At 38.7% G+C, this 21,843-nt stretch overlaps 1 protein-coding gene across 7 annotated transcripts in view; it reads right to left on the bottom strand.

The window, feature by feature from the left end:
* PTPRC (protein tyrosine phosphatase, receptor type C) overlaps nucleotides 1–21,843 on the bottom strand; it is a 142,213-nt gene that overhangs the window by 85,954 nt on the left and 34,416 nt on the right. Inside the window, exons 3-7 of one of the 7 annotated variants that reach the window (XM_025206325.1) lie at nucleotides 11,562–11,675; nucleotides 7,533–7,559; nucleotides 6,009–6,146; nucleotides 5,075–5,215; nucleotides 2,642–2,677 (exon numbers count right to left, since the gene is read on the bottom strand). In XM_025206325.1, coding sequence (XP_025062110.1) covers nucleotides 2,642–2,677; nucleotides 5,075–5,215; nucleotides 6,009–6,146; nucleotides 7,533–7,559; nucleotides 11,562–11,675 — 456 coding nt within the window. Of the gene's footprint in view, nucleotides 1–2,641; nucleotides 2,678–5,074; nucleotides 5,216–6,008; nucleotides 6,147–7,532; nucleotides 7,560–11,561; nucleotides 11,679–21,843 lie in introns of all 7 variants that reach the window. The other 6 variants (XM_014520770.2, XM_025206326.1, XM_025206327.1 and 3 more) reach the window with 6 other exon arrangements.

Raw genomic sequence — 21,843 nt, forward strand, 5'->3', positions numbered from 1 at the left:
GCTTAATTACACACTAACAAACCAATCTTGTGGTGTTAACCCCACCATACTCATGTAAAACATGCAATCCACACCATGGATAATGGTAGAATACTTAAAACCCTGGGATTTGACACCAGCAATTGAACACAATAGTCCCTATGTAATTTGAAGGGACTGTATGTAGAAAATTTTGGCTATCCCTGTACACCACTTAAGGCTAATTGTTTATTTCTTCAGAATGTTTCAGTAGCCTGTATTAAACCAAGGTGTGCCCGCTTTGCAAAACCTTATATACAAGGATGGGAAACATGGATAAATTCATGGAAACAATAACAGGCACCAACTTTGGTTTTCAGAAGTGGGTGTTTGCAGATGTAAAAAAACCCAGAGCTTTAATTTAAACTCAGCATGTTTCCACAGTGAGCCCCGCACATGCCCAGAAGAGGCAACGTGCTACTTCAGCCCTTGGACCAGCAGCTGTAAAGATCAGGTGCTTTACTGGGGCTTTTTTGGCACTTTTATCTAATAGCTGATTTAGCTAAAAGCACCAAAAAGCCCTGCTTAAGCTCCCTATCTTTACATATGCTGCAGAGCCAGGTTGAAATAACATTCTGCTTCTTCGAGTAAAGTGTTGTGGTTTGTTTGTTTTTAAATATCTGCAAGCAGCCTGCAGCCATGGCTGATGGGCACTAAGAACCTACTAATTTTTTTCAATGAGTGCTTGAGCCCTGGGGCATGCATGGAGTCAGTGCCTATGAAAACAATCACAAACCAGAGAAAAAGAGATTTAAGAGCCATATTAGGAGATGCTGAAATGGGGACCAAGGTTTTAAACACCATAGATAAGGAAGTTCTAGCAAACAAATTAGCCACTGTGGGTGGGAATCTAAAGGAATTATACATCCCATTAAATTCATAGCTATAAGGCTTAGGAATGTTGTGATGGCTAGAGGTGCACGTAACAGAGGGACTGTTTAATTTTCCATAGGACACCACATCTGCTGATAACATTAGGGGAAGGGCAAGAAAATACATCCCTAGCACTAGCATGCATACAGGTTACAAACCGTGATTGCCAGTGTTATCCAAGAATTATGTAAAATAGTATGGGATACTGCCACTGAAATGGAAAGACAACTGTAAGCCTGGTAGACTTTAAATAATTTTACGTATAACGCTGAACTAAAACCATTACTGCCAATGTGGTAACTGTGAAAGGGGATGAAGGTTGTAAGGTATACCCTATTGTAGCTTTGGGAATAATTGTAAATGTATTAATGATGCCTGAAGACCACCAGTTGTGTTCTGGACAAAACAAATTAGGAGAATGGGAAACTTCAAGTGTAGAGGTATGTATTGTTGAGCAAGGTCTAGGATTTATTCATGAAGGAACACCCCAGAATCCTTCTGATGAATGCATAACCCATGGAAATAAGTGCCACTTCCAGTTAAGAAGTGAACTGAAAATAGGAAATAATACTGTAACTGTATGCATAGGATCAGGAGCATTCTCTTTTAAAACAGAATGTGAAAATGTTACTCTCAATGAAACAGTACCAATTGCATTAAATCAGTCTAATTATTGTGTGTAGACTGTAAGCATCTTGTAAGTGGACTCTCATTTCCCTATTTGCTAAAGGAAATGTTTCATTTTAGAAACTAAAATATTTTACAGCTTGAATTTTTAACTTTTTTTTTGTTTGAAATGGCATTTTGCTATAAATTGCTCCATCTTGCATAAAATAACAATTCACGATATGAGTGCAATATACAGATTTTATGACAATATAAAAATAGACAACAATTGATATTTTTTGATAACTGAATGGCATACAATACATAATACACTATGCAGATGTGTTCATATATATGCAGGGAAGAATGAACTCTATGATAATATCAGTTAGAAACTATTATTGTATTACAACATAGTTCCTTGACTCAACAATCTTGTTTGTGTAAAAATTTGGAACTTTGCTTGTTTGTTGCTGTTCGGTCTCCAGTTCACCCCCACCCCAGCATGCCCTCACTATGAGCACAAAAGTAAGGCATTATTTGTTTTTAATCAATTGTTCTGTATCATCTGTAGAATTTTATTTCTTTTGGGATGTAAAAGATAATTAGAGCAAGAATCTAAGGGCATGTGAATATAAATAAATTACCACGAGCATGGATTTGCAGTGTATCAGCTACTCTTGTGATAACTATCTTTGTATACACCCTTATACATAGTGTATGAAAAATGAAAATATATAGTCCATAACAAATGAAAGCTCATCCATGGTAGCTTGCCCCTCTGTGGAAAAGCTTAGCTTTCATCTACCATTGCATAAGAGCATACACAGAACCAGTTACTACAGTGTAGGTGACATGCTTTGAGACCCTCGACACACTCTAGGTTCTACAACTGGTGGTGTTACTCCCGTCAAAAAACAGAAGCAAGATGTCTAAGCAGAATGTAAAGCTGGTCAAAACTGTGCAAAAGCTTGTAGAACTGCAAAACATCCCTTCAAAACAGTAACAAAGCTCACAGAACAAAATAAACTGCTTGCATATCTGCTAATTTGAGCTGCTGATTTACTATCTATATATCAATTATTGTAATCAGATGAGGAGAGTTTGTTTCTGGTTTAAAAGAGTACATTTAAATATAACTTACCACAGTCCACTTTGGAAACATTTGTTAGAATGGGTGCTGTAAAAAGAAGAAAGAACATGAGAAAACGGGCTTATATTAATCATTTGCAGGAAGGGGAACTGTTAGTACATTTATCTGAGATCTCCAAATATTTGTTTCTAAATAATATTAGCCTTTTTATGCTAAAACAGTTGGTTTAGAATAAGTCACATTTTTCTGTTCATCTCATGGTGGGCACATCCACACGTGATAGTTTTTAAGGTGCATTAAGGGTGCGGATCTACACATGTGCGCCCTTAATGCAACTTAAAAATGGCAATTTTAGGCTAATTGTGCATAAAGTGGGTAAAATTTAGGTTCAATTAGTTCAGGCACCTTAACCCACATATAGATGCCTTAAGCTGCCTTAATACTGTTTATGTTGACTGAGCAGCCCAAACCCAAGCCTATGTTGACTGAAAGCCAAGCCCATGGGTCCCTGTGATGCCGCCAAGATGAAAGTGCGGCGGATGCTGTTCTACAAGGCACACACACTGGAGCTAGAGTGGTGGTTCTGGCAGCAGCAGTACCTGTCGGTGTGCCAACTGACTTGGGACTAAGTTGGCAAAGCGGGCAGGTGTGAGGGCTCCTGTCAAAGCACAAGGGAAAGATCCCCCTGTGACTCCCTGGTGGGGAAGGGGGCAACACAGCATGGGCAGGGCCTTTGCTTGCCTCTCCCTCGGGGTGGGTTTGCTGGCCAGACAATGCAGTCCTGCAGGGGTGGGGTGACTCGCTGCCTGCCTGGGATTCAGGTGCCCTTAGAAGCCCACACTGGGGCTTCCACCCAGGACAGCAGGCAGGACTGCATCTGTCTCAGCACCTGGCATGGCTTTCCCTGCTCCACCCACCTTCTCCCCAGGGAAGTGCATGGCCGCCCTGCTGGACACTGCCCATGGGGCTCTGCATGGTTCAGCCTGGGCTGGCTAGGAGCAATGAGGGCAGAAGCTAGGCTCTCTTTCTGGCCTGCCTGATCCATGGTTGAGCCTCCACCTGCATTGCAGCCAGCTTGCCTGGGTTGAGCCATGCAGAAGCCCCAGGAGCTCATGCCACATCTCCGATGAGCAGTGTCCAGCACGAAGGCCAGGCTCTTGCCTGGGGAGGAGGTGGGTGGAGCAGGGAAAGCTGTGCCAGGTGCTGGGGGGCAGATGCAGTCCCAGTCTGCCTGCTGTCCCAGGTGTGACCCCAGAACAGGCTTCTAAGGGTGCCTGAATCCTGAGAGGGAAGCAAGGCATCCCACCCCTGCAGGGCTCCATTGCCTGGCCAGCAAATCTGCTCCAAGGCATGGGAGAGCCACTAGCAAAAGCCCTGTCTGTGCCGCGCTGCCCTCTTCTCCCTCCAGGGAGTTGCAGGAGGCCTTTCTTTTGTGCTTTGACAGGAGCCCTCATGCCTTCTGCCTCCTCTGCCAACTTAGTTCCATGTCAGTCAGCACACTGACAGGTACTGCTGCTGCTGGAACTGGCACTCCAGCTCCAGTGTTTGCATCTTGCAGAACAGCACCCGCCGTGTCTTCTTGATGGTATCCAGCAGCAGTGCAGAACCCCACAGGCTTGGCTCCAGCTTGATGTCATCCAATGCTAGGGAGGCAGGAACATGGGGAGAGAGTTAGGGCCGGAGCTAGGGCTGGGTCCAGGTCTGAGCCAATCACATCTGGGGGAACTGGCGGCTCTCACCCCCTTGGCCAGCACTGGGCTGCACTGCTCAGATATGCTGCCATGGACTCCTGCAGACTGTCCAGGGTGCTGCCCAGGGAAGGCTGCCAATGCATTCAGTCAGCGATCTGCATTCAGGTGCCTTAAGTTGAGCATGTGTAGCCACACACCTAAATCACTTTAATGTGCCTTAGGCTAAGGTGCATTAAGTTTAGGCATGCATAAATTCATGTGTAGACATGCCCAGCATGTATTTTATATCTGTTTGCATAACTGATTATAAGTTATAACTTCACATTATATGTTTTACAACCTATAGTTCCATATGCACAAGCTAAATTATTTCTCTTATTGATATGATATTAAAGATATATGAGTGATATTACTCTTTCATCAAAATTGGAATATCTAGCTAGGATATAGTCAGAGTTATAAAATAGAGAGTGTATCAATCATGATATCTACTAAATAAATAGAATCTAATTACTTGGAAGATAATTATTTACTGAAGTAAGAAGTACAAAAACAGGTTTCATCATGTTTTTATGATGAAAGAACAAATAATACTTTCTGTTCATAACTTTCATAAAGGAAATATGAACTTTTAAAAAAAAATTAACTATCAAATTGACAATAGTAAGCAGCCTGGAAAAAAAATCTTTAGTTTCTTCAGTTGAATCTGTAATGAAACATATTTTTATTATTTTTCAAAGATAAAGCCACTTTAGGCTCTGACATTTCACATGCATGTGTGCAGGTCTGTCACCTATTGTGAGACTGGAAGCAGTTGTAGCCATGGAATGTGAGATGTCTGCGGAAGACTGAGACATGTTTGTTGAATTGCTGGATGGAGTAAGAGTCATGGATGGTAACGTGGAGGCATGCAAGGGTGATGGATTAAAATAATCTGCAAGGAAATGAACAGAACAAAATACTATTAAGAGATTCTCTCCACTTGTTTGTGTGTTCATATTAAAAATGCATCTTTCCTGTTGGTTTTTTTTGTTGTTGTTGATATCTTATCACAACAGATGAAGGACAGAGTCATAAATAAGGTTTTATTAGTCTTTTCATTTAGAAAACCAAAAATATTAACTATAATTTAAAATAACCTCAGATGTCCACATAATAAATTAGATCCTGACATCATTAGTGAGACAAAAATTCTAACTAAATCAATTGGAATTCAGCCATCATAATGGCTTCATAATTTGTCCTTCTCTCAAATTAGGAAAAATAATAATTCTTATTCTTATTTCTTATCATAGTACCAAAAATCTGCAAACTCTGCCAAATTTATTTCCATAGGAACCATTTTTCTCACCTCCAAGTGCTTCTATGATCAGAACTATAATCTCAAAATACTATAGATACCACATTTTAATTAGAAACTACTAATTCTATTCAGTTTTTTATGGGCTCACTTCTGCAATCCTTGCTCTTGCAAAATTGTTGCTGAATGCCTAGGAGACTTGTGAGAAAAATGAATGCAAGATCAAGCCATAAGATACAATCTGGAAATAAGATGCAGAAGCCCATTTTTTTGGCATTAATTGTGAATTTATTAACACGGTCATGCTTTGCTGAGGAAGAGCTGTTTTAAGAATTACTCCACACTCAACCCATATAGAACTCCTCCCCATGAACAAATCAAGACAGGACTACTGACAACCTGGGACATCTAAAAGAATACAGCAAACCTGATGATTTATGTATGGTGGTAGCAGAAGTGTGTGCGGTAAGGGCAGCAGAGCTGCTGAGTGTCTGATTGCTGGTTCCAAATGAAGAGCTTGAGTCTGCATGAGTGGTAGTATATGAGCTGCGTGTTGACGTGATACCTGTAGCAAGGAAGTACAATTATTTTTGTTAATGTTTTCCAACATACTATACGCAGAAAATGATAGTGCCACGTAAATGAAGTTGCTGTACTTGGAAAAAAGTACTAAAAGGAAGGGAATTGAGGTCTTACTTCAGGTCATAAACATACTTGAGCTCACCTTGAACTAGCTAGCCTGGGTATCAGTAACAGTATAGTCATGGGAGCATGAAGAAAAGCACAAGGTGTAAAACCAATCACAGACACTGGGTAAATAAGCAATTATTCTGTGTTCAGCCTTGTGTTAATGCACCTACACTGCTATCACTCCCTGAGCTACATGGCTTAAAGGCAGCTTGGGGATGTCAGACCTCTGAATAAAGTACAGGCATACCCTATAAGATGCATGGCTATACAGTATTAGCTCTTCCTTTATTTTGGTGGGCAATCAATTGTATTTAGTTTGTAGCATACAAAACAACTGACAAAAACAGAAAAATACAAAATGTAAGCAAAGTTATTGGAAGTATAAAGCTTTTACAAGCTCAGCACCTAAAGTTCTGAGTGCTCTGTTCTTATTAACTGACTTCTCTTGCTGAAGTCAAAGGTGAGACTTCCATTTAGCTTCAGTGGTATCAGGATAAGGCAGAATGTGCCATCTATTTTGTGAAGTAGTTGGGTGCGTACACAAGTACTAAGTCAACTTAAAGTGACTTAACTAAGTTGCCTTAACTAAGATGATTTAAGTTAAGCCACATTGAAGCATACACACATACAGCTCCTTGACACCTTGCACTTAGAGTCAACTTAAATAATGCAACTCAAGATGATACACCTTGGAGCTGTATGATCTTGCACCACATTTAAGTCAACTGTGCTCCATATATGTGCTTATGCTCTGACAATTAAGTCAACTTGAAAAAGTTAAGTCAGCTGTCAAAAAGTTAGGGCATTTATACACACACACATACACATACATTTGCCTGCTCTGATGTGCTGGATGTATAGTAGTAGATGTCATTTCAGAACCTACCATGCTCTAGTATTAATTACATATATTACATTTCTGCTTAGAGGCCAGGACCTTGTTGTCTTATATGATGTACAAACATATAAAAAAAACAATCCTTACCTGAAGAGCTTATTGTCTAATGAATAGTGCAGTATCTGTGAAATACTTATTACACATTTAGAAACAAGAAAACTTATTCATCTGTCCCTTCTTTATAAATTGATTTATGTTATTTTCATTCCACATTTTCAGTGTTCTAAATGTAAAGATATTAAACATTCCAGAAGATAAAACTAAATTAACTGTCTTATTAGTAATTAATAACCATATAATACAAGCTAATTTCACTAAGAAGTAAGGTAGTGCTGTAATGAAAAAAAAAGAGAGTTGTCTTACTAGATGTAGTAGACTTTTCAGCTTGACCTAAGAGAGATAAAATAAGGGGTAAATGTCAAAAGAAGATTAGGCACTTTTGAGTCCATACATTAAAATTCAATCAATCCTGATTCAGCAAACAAATTTTTGCATTTGCGTCTTAATTCAATAGGAAATGTAAGCATGCATTTAATTTTAAGCATTTGAGTAGTCCCATTAAACACAATGAGTTCACTTGCAAGGTACAAGAACCATGCACACAGTAAACTCCTTAGTGGCTGTTGTTCATTAAGAAATAATCTAATACCCATCCCACTGTTTACATGTCATCAAAGGCTCTGAACATGTTTCAAAAGTGTGCCACTGCTCTACAAAAGTTAAAATCTGACACCTGGAAACTGATAGATCAGAGATGTAAATGGTAAGAGGTTGTTACCTGTCACTTTGCAATATCATTTTTATATATTTTCATTTGTTTAGAAGCATTAGTTAATATTTGATTCAATTTGGCAATAAAAACTAAGCATATCCTTTTAACATTAACAAGTTACAATATAATGTAATAAGTCAGATCTTCAGATGACATAAATTAGCATATGTCCACTGAAGTCAAAGCAAGTATGCTAATTTAAAATAATTGGGAATCCATTCATCATCATTAATGCCATACTTTCAGTTCTTAGTTGGGAGAGGAGAATTGGTGTTTCCTCCTCAGACTTATACTAATTGTTTTTTGACTTACCCTGATATCTAGATATATTTTTATATTGTTAGGCATTCAACCTATGAACTAAAGTTAGGCAGTTATAAACTAGATTTGACAAATTATAATTTGACCTATTCAAAATTTGATTTTGAACTAGGGCCATATTTAATTACCCCTGCTCAGGACATGAATACAGGAGTAGTCCCAGTGAAGTAAGTATTTAAATTAATTTAGTAAGAACAACAAAATCTAGGTTTGTTTTTGTTTAAATATCATCCCAAATTCAGATGGTAGCCAGCCAAGCTCTATGGCAATGAACAAATTCATTAAAAAAAACAATTTTAAAAGAAGATTACATTACACTTCCATTTTTGTAGTTGGGAATTGTAGTCTACTTTCTACCCTATATTACACTTACATATTATGTAAAGTTATATATTATGGTTTTTGATTGGTCCCAATCTACTAAATTGAGTGGAAGAATTCCAGAAGTCTTAGAAGTAGATGTGATATCTTTTATTAGATGAACTAAATTGTTGAAAAAAGTTGTTCTTTTAAAGTTTTCAAGCACAAACACCTTTCTTCAGGCATAGGGAGAGTCTGGTGGTGTTTTGTGTGCTCTCCTGGGTACTTTGCAAAGAAAAATTTTCCAATCATTTAGTAAGTCTAAAAAAGATATCACATCTACCCAAAGAACCTTGTCTGCCTATGTCCTTAGACCAACACGGCTACAACCAACAATCCAGAAGGCTTACAACTGAGTCGAAAAAATGCCTTTTTTCCCCTTTTTTTCTGTAGGCTTTCTGATAAATATTGTTAAATATCTAACTATTTTAAGGTAAAATAAATGTAAAACACTACCAGGAATTAATAAAAAAAAAAAGAAATTATTAACATATTATCTGTTTAGACTAGCTTATATATTTCAGGTCCTTCTGTATTCAACTATTTGTATCACAGTCACATCTGCAGGGCATTGCCATATTGTGCTGGCCTCTGTACAAACATAGAACAGTCACTGCCTGGGAATTTTAAAGAATTAAGCATCTAAGACATCTAAATCAATATAAATAAAAGAAGTGCTTTATCCATGAAATACCTATATACATCAAATAAAAAATAGGCACATGGCTTCCTCCTATTCTTCCCTTTGTAAATCAAGTCATGCATAACTTACACCTAACACCTGAATATTCCTACTGAAATCTGTGAACTAATTTGTGCTATACAAAGAGCACACCTGCTGTAGGCCCTTTAATGCCACCCATTCAAAAAGGATGTGAGTCATCTGAATTATCAATCATTCTCAAGGTGCTTTAAATGTGCTATACATGTGATCTAGAAGCATGTATATCAGGAATGAGGTTAGCAAGAGACTGTGAAAAAATAATCTTCAATAAAGTTGTTGCATCTTATTATACAGCCTGTCACTTTGTAATGTAACTTAATATCTATACTTTTTTGTTTTTTTCAATTACAGCTTGAATGTATTAGTAACATTTCAATTTTTAATGTACACAATCACAATTTTGTGTACACAATTTTGTACACAAAGTACACAATTTTGTGTACTTAATGTACACAATCCAAGATATATCATTAGATGGTAAAAATCACTGTATCCTCACTGGCACATGGGTTATGCTGATTTTCACAAGTTGAGAATCTATTGATAAAGATTGCTAACGACAATATAATCAAATTGATACATGAATAAAAAATGGTTTATTGACAGGTAGGAGACACCAATATCTTGTACCTTTAAGACCCCTTTGAAGATATCTATTTTATGAAGACCTCCCTCAGTTGTGGTCATTAACAAAAGAAACTTTTAGCTATAGTCCAAAGAAAGTAGCAGAACCCCTATATCTAGCAGTACTAAAATTTGTATTATTCAACCATGTTGTAAAATGTGATGCATAGCCCTAACATTCCTAAAGCCATATTTTCCAGTAATAAATAAAGGTTTTCCATTTTGGACAAAAGTATAGTACTATACAGTCCTTACAGACTACTAGATATAGGGGTTCTGCTGCATTTGTACTATAGCTAACACTTTGCTTCTCTTTGTAATCACCATTCAGGTATTTGAAAACATTTATCAAATCCTTCAACTCAGTTTTCTCTTCTCAGCAGCTTACAGATGTAACCTCCCCCCGCAATGGCATTTTGCTTTAAACTTGGTGCACCCCCACACTGAGCCCAGCACACGCCCAAAAGGGGCACACTTTACTTCAACCCAGTTCACCCAACATCTGTACAGATCAGGTGCTTTAGCAGGGCTTTTTTGGCTCTTTTAATTAATAGCTGATTGAATCAGCTTTAGATAAAAGTGCCAAAAAGTCCCATGGAAGAACCCGATCTACAGGTCAGTCACATCATACGTGCATTTAACTTGCGCAAATTCAACTATACGCAGGGTGGGGGGGGTGGGGCTTGAGTTTGCACGCAGCGCTGCCGCTTACCTGGAGGCCCATTATGTCAGTGACAGCCACTGCCTCCAAAACCTCCTGCTGTCACCATGGAGACATGCTCAGCAGCAGCGTGGTGGTGGCCGGGCGGCACGCAGCCACCCCCACCACCACCCTGCGCTGCGCCGCTGCCGCCGGCCGCACAGCTCTAAGCACAGCGCTGCATGTGAACTTCTGCCCCGCGTATAGTCACCGATTTTCACCTTACACAATTTTCGCCTTACGTGCTGACTTCAGCACCTAACCCCCGCATAAAATGTGACTGACCTGTATATAGATGCTGCAGAGCAAGGTCAAACTAAAGTACTGCTTCTTCCAGTACAGAATTTTTTGCTTTTTTGCAAACATCTGTCAGCAGCTCTCCTGCCTAAATAACTCTAGCTCTTTCAGCCTTTCCTTATAAGTCATGCTTCTTGAGAATGATTCTAATAATTTTTGTTACTCTCTATGACACACTATTATTTGGTTAGTTTAAAGTATATATCTATGTAGGCACTTATGCAAAAAGAAATATTCTACAAATATTATTAATAGTAGATGCCTGATAGAGAATTTAAGAATGCAGCCCATAATTCTTTAAAGAGAATCACATTGGACTTAAAAATGAGTCTGCATTACCTCTACTTAAAGACTTAATATATTATGCTCCATTCCTGTAATGGCATTTTAATGTAAGTAACTATCAGGACCTAAACATACCAAGTATATGATGAGAAATATTTTCCAAATTTAACTAAATATTTTCCCCCCTGAAACAAACCTGTTTTCATAAGCAACTGTGATAGTTTTGACTTCAGAATGTTAGTGCAGCTGAAACAATAAGGTAAAACAATAAGGTGACAATGAAAGATGTGTCCCAGTTTTCACTTTTACCTTCAATGATGCTTGCAGGTGAGGATGATTTGGAGTGGGTGGGTGAGAGGTGCGTGGGTGAAGGTGAAGTGATATTACGAAAAGTAGCATTTACACTTCCTTTGTCTGTTTCTCCTGCTGTACAATAGGGAAAACACATTATCCACTGAATTTTATACATAGCTAAAAGTACAGGTTAAATAAAAAAAGATCTACTGACTGCTTCTTTATAAGCCAGAATTGTTGCTTACTCCAGAATTGAATGAGTGGATAACTTCTATGTTATTATTAACATTTTATTAACATCTTTTATAACAATAATAGCATATTGCATACGTCTTTAGAATCATTCAAATCAACACAGTAATATATAAAAAAATAGGCTATTCAGAATAATACACTGCATGATGTACTGATGAACAGAGGATAATTTTATTAACTAAGGGAGAAATTGTCACTAATTAATTGGAGAGAAAAAGCGATCAAGAGCAAATCGGCATTTTACAAAAAATAGATTAAGCCTCAAAGCTCTGATCCAGTTCTAAATACTCCTAAAGTCTCAAGTAAGTCTGCATTTAGACATCTGGATCTTCTCATTACAGAGATAGGAAACACCCACAAAGTTCATGCTTCATTTCCTTTAAGGTTCAATCAGATTCAATATGGGATTTTGTTTCTTCTGCTGACAATTCTGGAATAAAAAGTTGTTTTCAGATCACTCCTTACTTAATTAGGGTCAGAACAACACTTTAAGGAAGATTCAAGTATTTTCATTTAGAGAGTTAATAATGAGTACAGGGAGAGAACCTTTAGATGAACTGTTTATTCTGAACCACTTTTGCAAAGATCTTATTGTTACACAAAGACCCATAAATTTATGGATCAAAAATGATTGAAACCAAGCCAGGTTCCATTGATAGATGATCCACAAAAGGCAAACATTTCCAAGCCATAGGTGACTCATTGTAGGCACTATTCTACCTTTTTCAAAAGAGTAGCAAATACCCCAAGTTCCAAAGACGTTGAGCACCCAAGTATACTTGCTGATTTCAGGAGGACCTAAGGACTTCTCTGAACGTCTGAAAAATCAAGCTATATACCATATTTAGTCAAATACAAGATGAGATTATCTCCCCCAGTCAGTATGGGGGGAAAGTCCCTTGTCTTACATTCACACACAAGGAAACCTCACTAAATACACTATCTTTGAGCTGTTGCCAAAAGCAGCATGTGCTCAGTAATGGAAGCCAAGTATGAAGTTGATTAAATGCAGCCAATACTAAGCATGACTATAAAATGCATGGCCCATACTGAGAAAACATGGCAATGGGAATGTGGGTGTGGGTCCCCTAAAAAATGGATGTGTGTTCCATCCACAGGGAACTGGCACTGGGCCTGGAGGTACTACAATACCAGCTTGGCATTGGGAGGACCACAGCCAGCCTTGACACCCTGTCCTTGGGAATAAAAACGCTACATCTGAACTTAGCCAAAAAGGCTGAAATGCCAATGGAAACCTTTATTGTGTGCATGTGGCCCTTAAAAAAATGGGTGGGTGTTTTTCCCACCCCACAGGCAACAGGCACCAGACCTGGAGATACCACAATATCAGGTTGGCACTGGGAAGGCCAGAGCCAGCCCTGACACCCTCCTCTTGGTGCCAAAAATGCTACATTTGATATATTGATGGGAACCTCTTTTTTATAATTATTAAACTCAACATTTTATTTAAAATAATCCAAAATTTCTAATACATATTTACAAATATCAAACCATTACATCATCTAACAAGCCTCATAATGTATTAACTCTTCCTCATCTCTTAATAGTTTACAATAACAACATTATTTTGCCCCACCACTATTCCCCCTCCTACCCTACCCTCTCTCTTACCCCACTATTTCAGACACTCCTAAGGTGAACAGGTATTTCTATTTATCTTTCCTCCACTTCTTCTCACTCTTACTCTCATATTCCTCATCATCATCCCTTTGCATGCAATATCTGACCTCAAACATGATTAGCTGTACACCCTGCTTCGTAGTAAAATCTATTCCCTTCATGATCAGCAAGTTCCTCACTTTCCAGAGTGCTGCATTAACACAGATCACCAATGCCCATATCTTCCCTTCTTTCCATCCTTTCTTAACCAACCCATGTATCACACTCCCAAAATTTATCTTACCATTCACTTCTAAAATTTGTAAAAATCTCTGTGCCTCCCTCCAAACCTCCCATGCAAAGTCGAATTCCCAAAATACATGTTCCACTGATTCATCCCTCCTGCACTTCTCCTGTGGGCATTTCTTCCCATATCCTACCTATATAGAACATCTCTTACCCTCCACACAATCTCCATATCAGGTCTGCATATTTCGCTTTTAAATCTTTCCCTGTTATCCATGCTGATGGCAACCTACCACAAGGATAGGTTAGTGCAGCCCATCTAAATAAAATATATGGTAGTGCTCATTGACTGCAGTTCCCCTCAACTCTAACTCTTTTTTCAAGTCATGGTGAGCCACTACATTGCATACATTTCGATTTTCACTTAATTCCCACAGCTGAGCTGCACATTTCTTTCCCATTTACAGTGATTCCTGTTTCTTTGCAAGCCTTACATGTCTGCCAAACATCACCAAATGGGGCCCCAAATGGTCTACCCAGAATCCTTCTATCAGGCTTCTTTCAGCTTGTCATGTATGGTTAGTATGGGAGATAGAAATAAATGGCTTTATCTGTCTGAGCAAGTCATGTTAAAGGGAGAATAAATACACATTGAGCACATTGAGCTGGGCTGAAACACCGGGAGTTAGCCTGCCAGCCTTGGGCAGCTCCCCCCGGCTCAACGTGCTGAAGAGGGGCTGGCTGGGGCATGTGGATGCTCCATTCTGGGCCTAGGGGCAGCAGGCAGCCCTACACTGAAGCACTCTTGTGCCCCAGCCAGCCAGGTTATCATCTACATGTGTGCTGCTGCAGAGTTTACACCAGCCTAATAAGGCTGTAGACTAAGTCTAAATACATGTAGACTTGCTACATTTACTGTGGAGTTAATTAATCTACTCCACAGGGGTGCAGTGGCAGCAATCCAGACATGCAGACCATGGTTGGTAGCCAGAGTGTGGCTTTGGTCAGTTAGGCTCTGGTTTCAGTTGGTACATGCTGCTGCCACATGCTCCACGCCACTTTTTTTCAGTCCACTTGTTGTTTTTTTATATTGGTACTTAAATATGGCTCCTGGCTGCAAATATGCAATGCAGAGAACCAAATCACATATGTGAGGTGCATTTTACAGTGCCTCAAAAGCCTTTGAGGTGCCACAAAGTGCACGTAATTGCTCATGTGGATGTGCCCTTACAGTCACAGAATTCTCTTAATACTTGCGCCTCTTTCTCATTTTTACCATAAGTTTCTTCCAGAAGCTCCCCCTCTCTCAACAGAAGTCCTAAAATACATACGAAAAGAACCCCTGGTGCCTTATTACATCTCCTTCATTCTGTTATGGCTGCCATGTTTTCAGTAAACAGGAAGCCTTCACATCTGCAATATTTCTTCATTAGCAGCTCTTTCTCTCCTTCGGCTAGTGCTTTTCTATTTACCAAGTCCATAGCATTTTCCTCATTGCTTTCACCTTTTTTCAACTAGTGCCTTACTGCTTATTATCTCACCTTTACCTTACCCTCTTGCCATGATACTTCATAATTATGATATTTTTAACACTTTGAACGTGGACTCTTTCAACCCTTTAAAACAAAGCTCCAGGCACAACCATCAGAAGTTAAATGGAATACTAATATAACATAAGGGATACATGTGCAGTTGACCAGCTGACCTGCCAGAGTCAAAACTCAGTCTCTCATTTTTGACACAGCAGCTCAACATGGGCAGACTTCCAGGGACTTGAAATAATCTGTCTGTATCAACTTGATAAGCAGAGATCCTGGTGTTCTCTGATAAAAGAAATGCAAATTCTCTGGTAAAAAAAAATCACAAATTCTGTGATTAAAATCCCAAAATCTGTGATTAAAATAAAAGGCCCCTATATATATAGGTATCAGTTGAACACAATATTTTATTGATATATTTATAGTTTTAAAGCAATTTGGAAGCTTACCAGTGCCTCAATCACTATAATAAAATAAATTCTAAATACCTATGTGCCTTCATGTGCGGCTTCCCACTGGGGTACTAGAAGCCCTACACGGAAGCACAGAGCTGGCTGGCCCAACCCAATGGTGTGTGGGCTGGAAGCTGTGAGCCATCATGCTGGGTGGGCTCTGTGCCTCCACATGGGGCTTCCAGCACTCCGGCAAGAAGCCACACATGGGGGCACAGAGCCCGCTTGGCCTGATGGTACATGTCTCCATGCCTCCATGTGTGGCTTCCTGCGCAGCTAATGGCGTGCAGATCCCAGTCCATGAGCCATCATGCTGGGCTAACCCTCCACATGGGGCTTCCCATGAACACCTCCTTGCTCCTTCAGCCAGCCATAGCATCTTGTGTAGATGTACCGTTAATGATAATGCTGAGACAAACATCATACTATTAGCATATATGAGTTGTGAGTTTTCCTAGTGGCTTCATTCCTTTAGTTAGCATGCATCTCCACTGATATCTGAATACTACCTACATACTCCACAGCTATATCAGAGAGAGAGAAAATTCAACAGATGTAGAAATCAGACACGGATTATCACCCAGAAGTAAGAGTGCTCATCTGAATTATTTAAATTTCTTGATCTTACAAAATCTATCATAAATGGATGGTATCTTATTAGCATTTGTATAAACCCACATAAATAAATAAAACTGGGTTGGAAGCTGTATGTGAGCAAATAGCGAACATGAGTCTCTGAATGTCTTTACATTATTGAAATTCAATATCTGAGCAGTGAAAACTTCTCACTCAAGTACCATAACATTAATTCTTTATCTTCAACTGGATTACCTAAACTTCATGAACTATATCTTTCTGAATCTCATTTCATTTCAGCTGTTAATCATGTCCTGGCCTCAAGCCAAAATATACTTTCTGTGAACATTCATATGAACTAAATTACTGCTGATGTCTGCAAAAACAGAATAAACAGAATTACAAACCAATTTAGGTAAAATTCCTTTTAAAAGTCACTGACGTTCAGAAATAATTCTTAATAGACAATACCTCTAATGCAAATATGATGGAGATATGAAAGACGCTTTAACATGCAGCAATTCAAGATAAGCGGGATCATTTGGTTTGAGCACAAGACTAAGAAAAAAATAACTAAATTTTAATCCCAGCGATGACACTGACACCTTTAGACACTTCAGGCACATCCATTATTCTCTCCAGATTTCAGTAAAATGGAGAAAAATGCTCTTAATCTAATTATATTGAAGGACTTGTTAACTGTAAATCACTGTCGTGATGATTCATGGAGAATTATTTATTAAATGACTTTGCAAATGATAAGCCCAACAGGGCTATCTTTCTTGTTTTTATGTGAACTATTTTGCTACTAGATTTATATTGTGATCCTATGCCATGAACCTGCTACATGCTTCATATTTTTTCTTTATTATAAAAGCAGAATAAAATGTAGCTAGTAAGAATTCGATAGGTGGCACCATAATACCAAAACATTGTGTAAAATTGTAATCTCCCATTATAATCCAGTTATGAGAAATCAAACAAATTAAATAGTTACCTTTGAAAGACAGAACTAACAATCACAGAACAGTCCACATTTTGTTACGCCACTTTCAATACACATAACATTATGCAGGGTATATCTACATGGGATGCTTTAGTGTACACTAGACTAATCTGCTGTGCAGTAAAGTGCCATTGTCTATACGTGTGCACATTTACTGTGCAGTAAATTAGTCTCCTGCACAGTTATTTACTACCTATAAATACTACCTGGGAGCTGGACAGCACCAGGACTTAGGGCTCCCTACTTCCCTGCCAGCCCCCAGACTACCACCCAGTGGGTGCTTGGGGACAGAATATGGTAGGAGCAGCCCTGTACCAGGTAGCTCCCATTGGGAGCAAATCTGCTCCCAAGAGACATGTGTAGACATGCTCCCAAGTAGGCTTACTGACACACTATTTTTACTGAGCAGTAAGTCTACTTTGAATTAATATTTTATGAAGATGTGCCCACCATGAATTAACTTTTTCTAATATGCCCCACTATTATTAAAAATATTTCATTAATTGCATTATCAAGTTTACCCTTGAAATCACAGCCCTCTTCTCTTGGTTACATATCAAGAAACGTACTTCTCCAATTTATTGTTAGAATAAAATTCAGGGATATTTAGTAAACCCTGTACAGAACATTGGAAGAATAAATGACAATTACAGAGAGGTCTGGGGCTGGTTTAGGGATATAATCCAGCATTCTGGATTATATATGAATTATCCCAAAATTTCACCACATTTCAAACTGGATCAAACTTTTAATCATTTTTCAGATCACAGTTACTCTCATACGCCTTCTGGCCTGGCCAGTGGAAAGTTCTTTCTTGGCCCACATGATAGACCTGTAAAATTATCAACCACACCAGCTCCAACTATACCCCTAATCAGATAATTTGTAGAAAGCATATTCACAGCAAGACCAGCCATCAAATGAGAGATTTGCATAACTGCTTTAGTTCACTCTGATTTCTTGCCACCACTTGGCAAAAATGGAAAGAAGGCCTTAGATAAGAAGGCAAACTCCTAAAGTAACAAACACAAAACAACTCAGCTAACATTTGTTTCCTTTGGAAACAATTAGATTTATAGTACCCAACAGTGAAATATGGGCCTACTATACTTTTTAAAAGACCTTTTAAAACATTAAACAAAAAAAGTAAATGCTGTGAAGAAACCTGGCTGAAAAAAATCAAATGTGTAATCTCTAGAACAGTAGGATTTACCAGCTAAATCTGGAAATAGAATAGCAGCTACCATCTTCCTGGAAGCACAGTTATGCATCTGGTATAGTGTAGTGGTCACACGTTTATGAGATCTTACTGAAGTGGGTAAATTAAGTCTCAATCTGGGCTCTATCTGAGCCCCACTCAGATCTGCTACTCTGCTTTCTGTTTTGCCAACTTGTCTGCTACTGTGTTGCCTGGCCCAATCTGCTGCATGTCATACAAGCCACTTGTGACATGCATGCCCCATGTTGGCCACCCTTGTCTTACTGAATGTTATTTTGCATTCAGAAAAGATGGAATGAATGTAAACACTTCAGTTTGAACTAAATATGACAAGACCTAGCAAATCATCAAGGAAGGCGTTGAAGGAGTCAGAGCTCTTTTTTTTACTGATAGTGTATTTGGCATACAACTAATATAATACAGTACAATACAATACTTTGACCTACCATGAAGTCAAAATGACCAGAGTCCATCCTGTGCTTGAGGCTATGTTAAAGGAAGAAATCCTTCCTTACAGGCTGCAGAGCCCTCAGTCTACAGGCTGCAGTCACATTTGCAGCTGGGATGGGTTCCCCCATTATTGATAGTTTTGCTTACAAGCAAAGTGTTTTTTTGTGCCTTGTTCTGCTTTTTCCTTCAAAGCCCCTACCAAACAGAACCCTACCCAAAGCCCCAGGTGTAGGTTACAAATCTGTCTCACCCTTCCCCGACGTATTTTTTTGGACCTGAACTGCTCTACTTCCGCAGGTCCGCGCTCTCCACCTCTGCACAGAAAGCAGCAGGATGCAACCATTTCTTTAGATGAGTAAAACTATTTTAGGGGGGCTGCTACTAAACAGCATAGATCTGGGCATTAGTCAGCTCAACTGCAAGCTGATATTGAACTGCAACAAGAGATGAATACTTTCTAGTAGGAGGTAAAGGGTAAGTAAGGCAAGAAGCCTTAGAACATACTTCTACCACATCACTGCTTGATTTATTTTAAACTTCAAGTGGGATGGGTGTAACTGACACAAATGTTAAGGCCACAGAGAAAATGAGACTCAGGCTATAAAAAGTTATTACTTCTTTGCTACAAAAAAACCCAAAGAATTTAATTACCACTGCAGAATTAAGCCTGTACAAATGTTAGCTCCAATACTACAAGCAGTTATAAATATGGATAATTTATATCACAGCAATAAGTATGTTTGTATGTGCATATGTGCTTGCAAAATCAGGGAATATACATGTACATATTCATATCATGGATTATTCTGAAAACTATTTTTCTACTTTGTGCCACCAAGCTATTCGGTCAAACCTGTTGCTTTTTGCACATTGTTTGGAGAGTACTGTATAATGTTCACATTAAAATAGTATGAATTTTTGCTTGCATGATGTGCAAAGCTGATTTTTAAATTTAGTCTAATGGGGAGTCTTATCAATTAAGTGGAATATTGTGTGTCAGGAAACTGGATTTTTTGAAAACAAACAAAATAAATACCCACAAAACTTTGGAGAACATTTTCAACACATGTTTACAGTAAAATGCATAAAGCTTATTCAAGATTGTTTTATTTTGCTGTAGTATTCTTCATAGCACATTCAATGCATGCAATATTGAACTCATGCAAAAATGCTTCAAGTTTATTCATCTACCTCCATTTCTCCCCTTGTAGCTAACTGTCTCATGAGACATGTTAGTTGTTAAGAATGTCACTGCCATTCTTCCCTATGGGCCAGACATGTTTTCCTATTATGTTTGTTAATGCACCAAGTATTGTGTGACTCCCAAGATGCACTATGGTGACTCAGTCCTCTTGCATTATGGGAGATGTAGTTCTCATGCAAAACCAGCCCAAAGGACAAAATGGAGGTTTGGACTACAATGGAGGTATCGTAATTTGTTACAAGCAATTGTAAATGAAAATTTTGTTCGACTACCCTGAAACTCTGAAATGAAATGTTTCCACTCACTTCAAAAAATTCTGATTCTTGTCATTCTGACACAATTTAAAATATTTCATTTTGATTCCTCCACCCCCCAACAATAAACCAAAATAGAGACAAGCATTATTTTCTCACTGAAAATTTAAATTTACAGGGAAAAAAAAGCATTTCCTATCAGCAACACAATCGGATGGAATATTTCAACTCCATTGAGCATCTTTCCTCAAAAATATTTCACAAAGTAGCATGCACAAATAAATGCATGAATCCAAATATGTTTTTCCCTGTACAGCACTGCTATGATCTGGGGGGAAAAATGTAAATACACAATTACACAAGAATCCCTCAATTATCAAATATATATGGAAAGAAATTCTGTTGATTGTGTTATGTTTTTAGTTTAATGTCATCTATCATCTTTATAGGAGCAGAATAAATACAGAAGCCTGCTAATATAACTATAGCTAACAACGCCTTTGCTACTCTGTGGTTTCCCTCACTCTGTTTACTTCTGTTTTTCTTCATCACAACTCTTCTAAAAAGGAAGAGGCTGCAGTGTGCTGTGGTTTAGACTTTAAGTTCTTTCAAATGGTGCAACTGAGTTACCATAGCAGCTGCATGCTCAAGTAATCAGTCGTATCTTAGTGTTAAACCACAACTTCTCTAGTGCCGTCTTCATGTCTCCTGATTAAACTCCTTTCACCATACTGGTATTTGTAATTATTTTTAGTTGTCCAGGCCCATTTATATGATAAAGAGAAGGATCTCCAAAGTGAAGATAAGGTTAATCTTTGGAAATACAGTGAAAAGCATTGGTGAGGGATGAAAGATGCCTTCAAGAGAATATCAAGTCCTGGCTTAATATTTATTACAACTATGACATGTTGGCTTCTGTCCACAGTCATAGAACACATCACATATATGTAAGGAATATAATTGGAAATTAATTAAAATAGTTGGCTGGAAGGACTACATACCTTATTTACTTGAATACAAGATGACTCAGAATGCAAGAAGACCCCCCCGCCCCGCAATAATTAGATTCCATACATGAAAAATATATACATTTCTTATCATGTTTAATGTATGGAATCTAATTATTGGAGGATCATCTTAAATGTGTCCCCACCACCACTACTGCAGGTGTTGGAGGGAAGAGGAGATGAAGGATGCAGTAATGGGGCAGGCAGTGGGGGAGGCAATTCAAAGGGAACGTGGTAGGGCAGATGTAAGTCAGTAGTGGGGAAAGCAGTGGCTGGGCAGAGGGCAGTGTAATGAAAGAGTCAGGCACCTTGTCCCCTGCTGCCTATCCCCTCCTCCACCCCACACTTACTCCCTATTCTTCCCAGGCTGCCCCAGTTCCCCTTCTGTTCCCTCCTCCTCCCCTCTTCATGCTGCTTCTTCCACACTGTTTCTGCCACGTTGCTTCCCATCCTTGCCCCCAAAGTCTCTT

The sequence above is a fragment of the Alligator sinensis genome, unplaced genomic scaffold, assembly GCF_000455745.1.
Source record: "Alligator sinensis unplaced genomic scaffold, ASM45574v1 scaffold34_1, whole genome shotgun sequence".
Classification (NCBI taxonomy): Eukaryota; Metazoa; Chordata; order Crocodylia; family Alligatoridae; genus Alligator; species Alligator sinensis.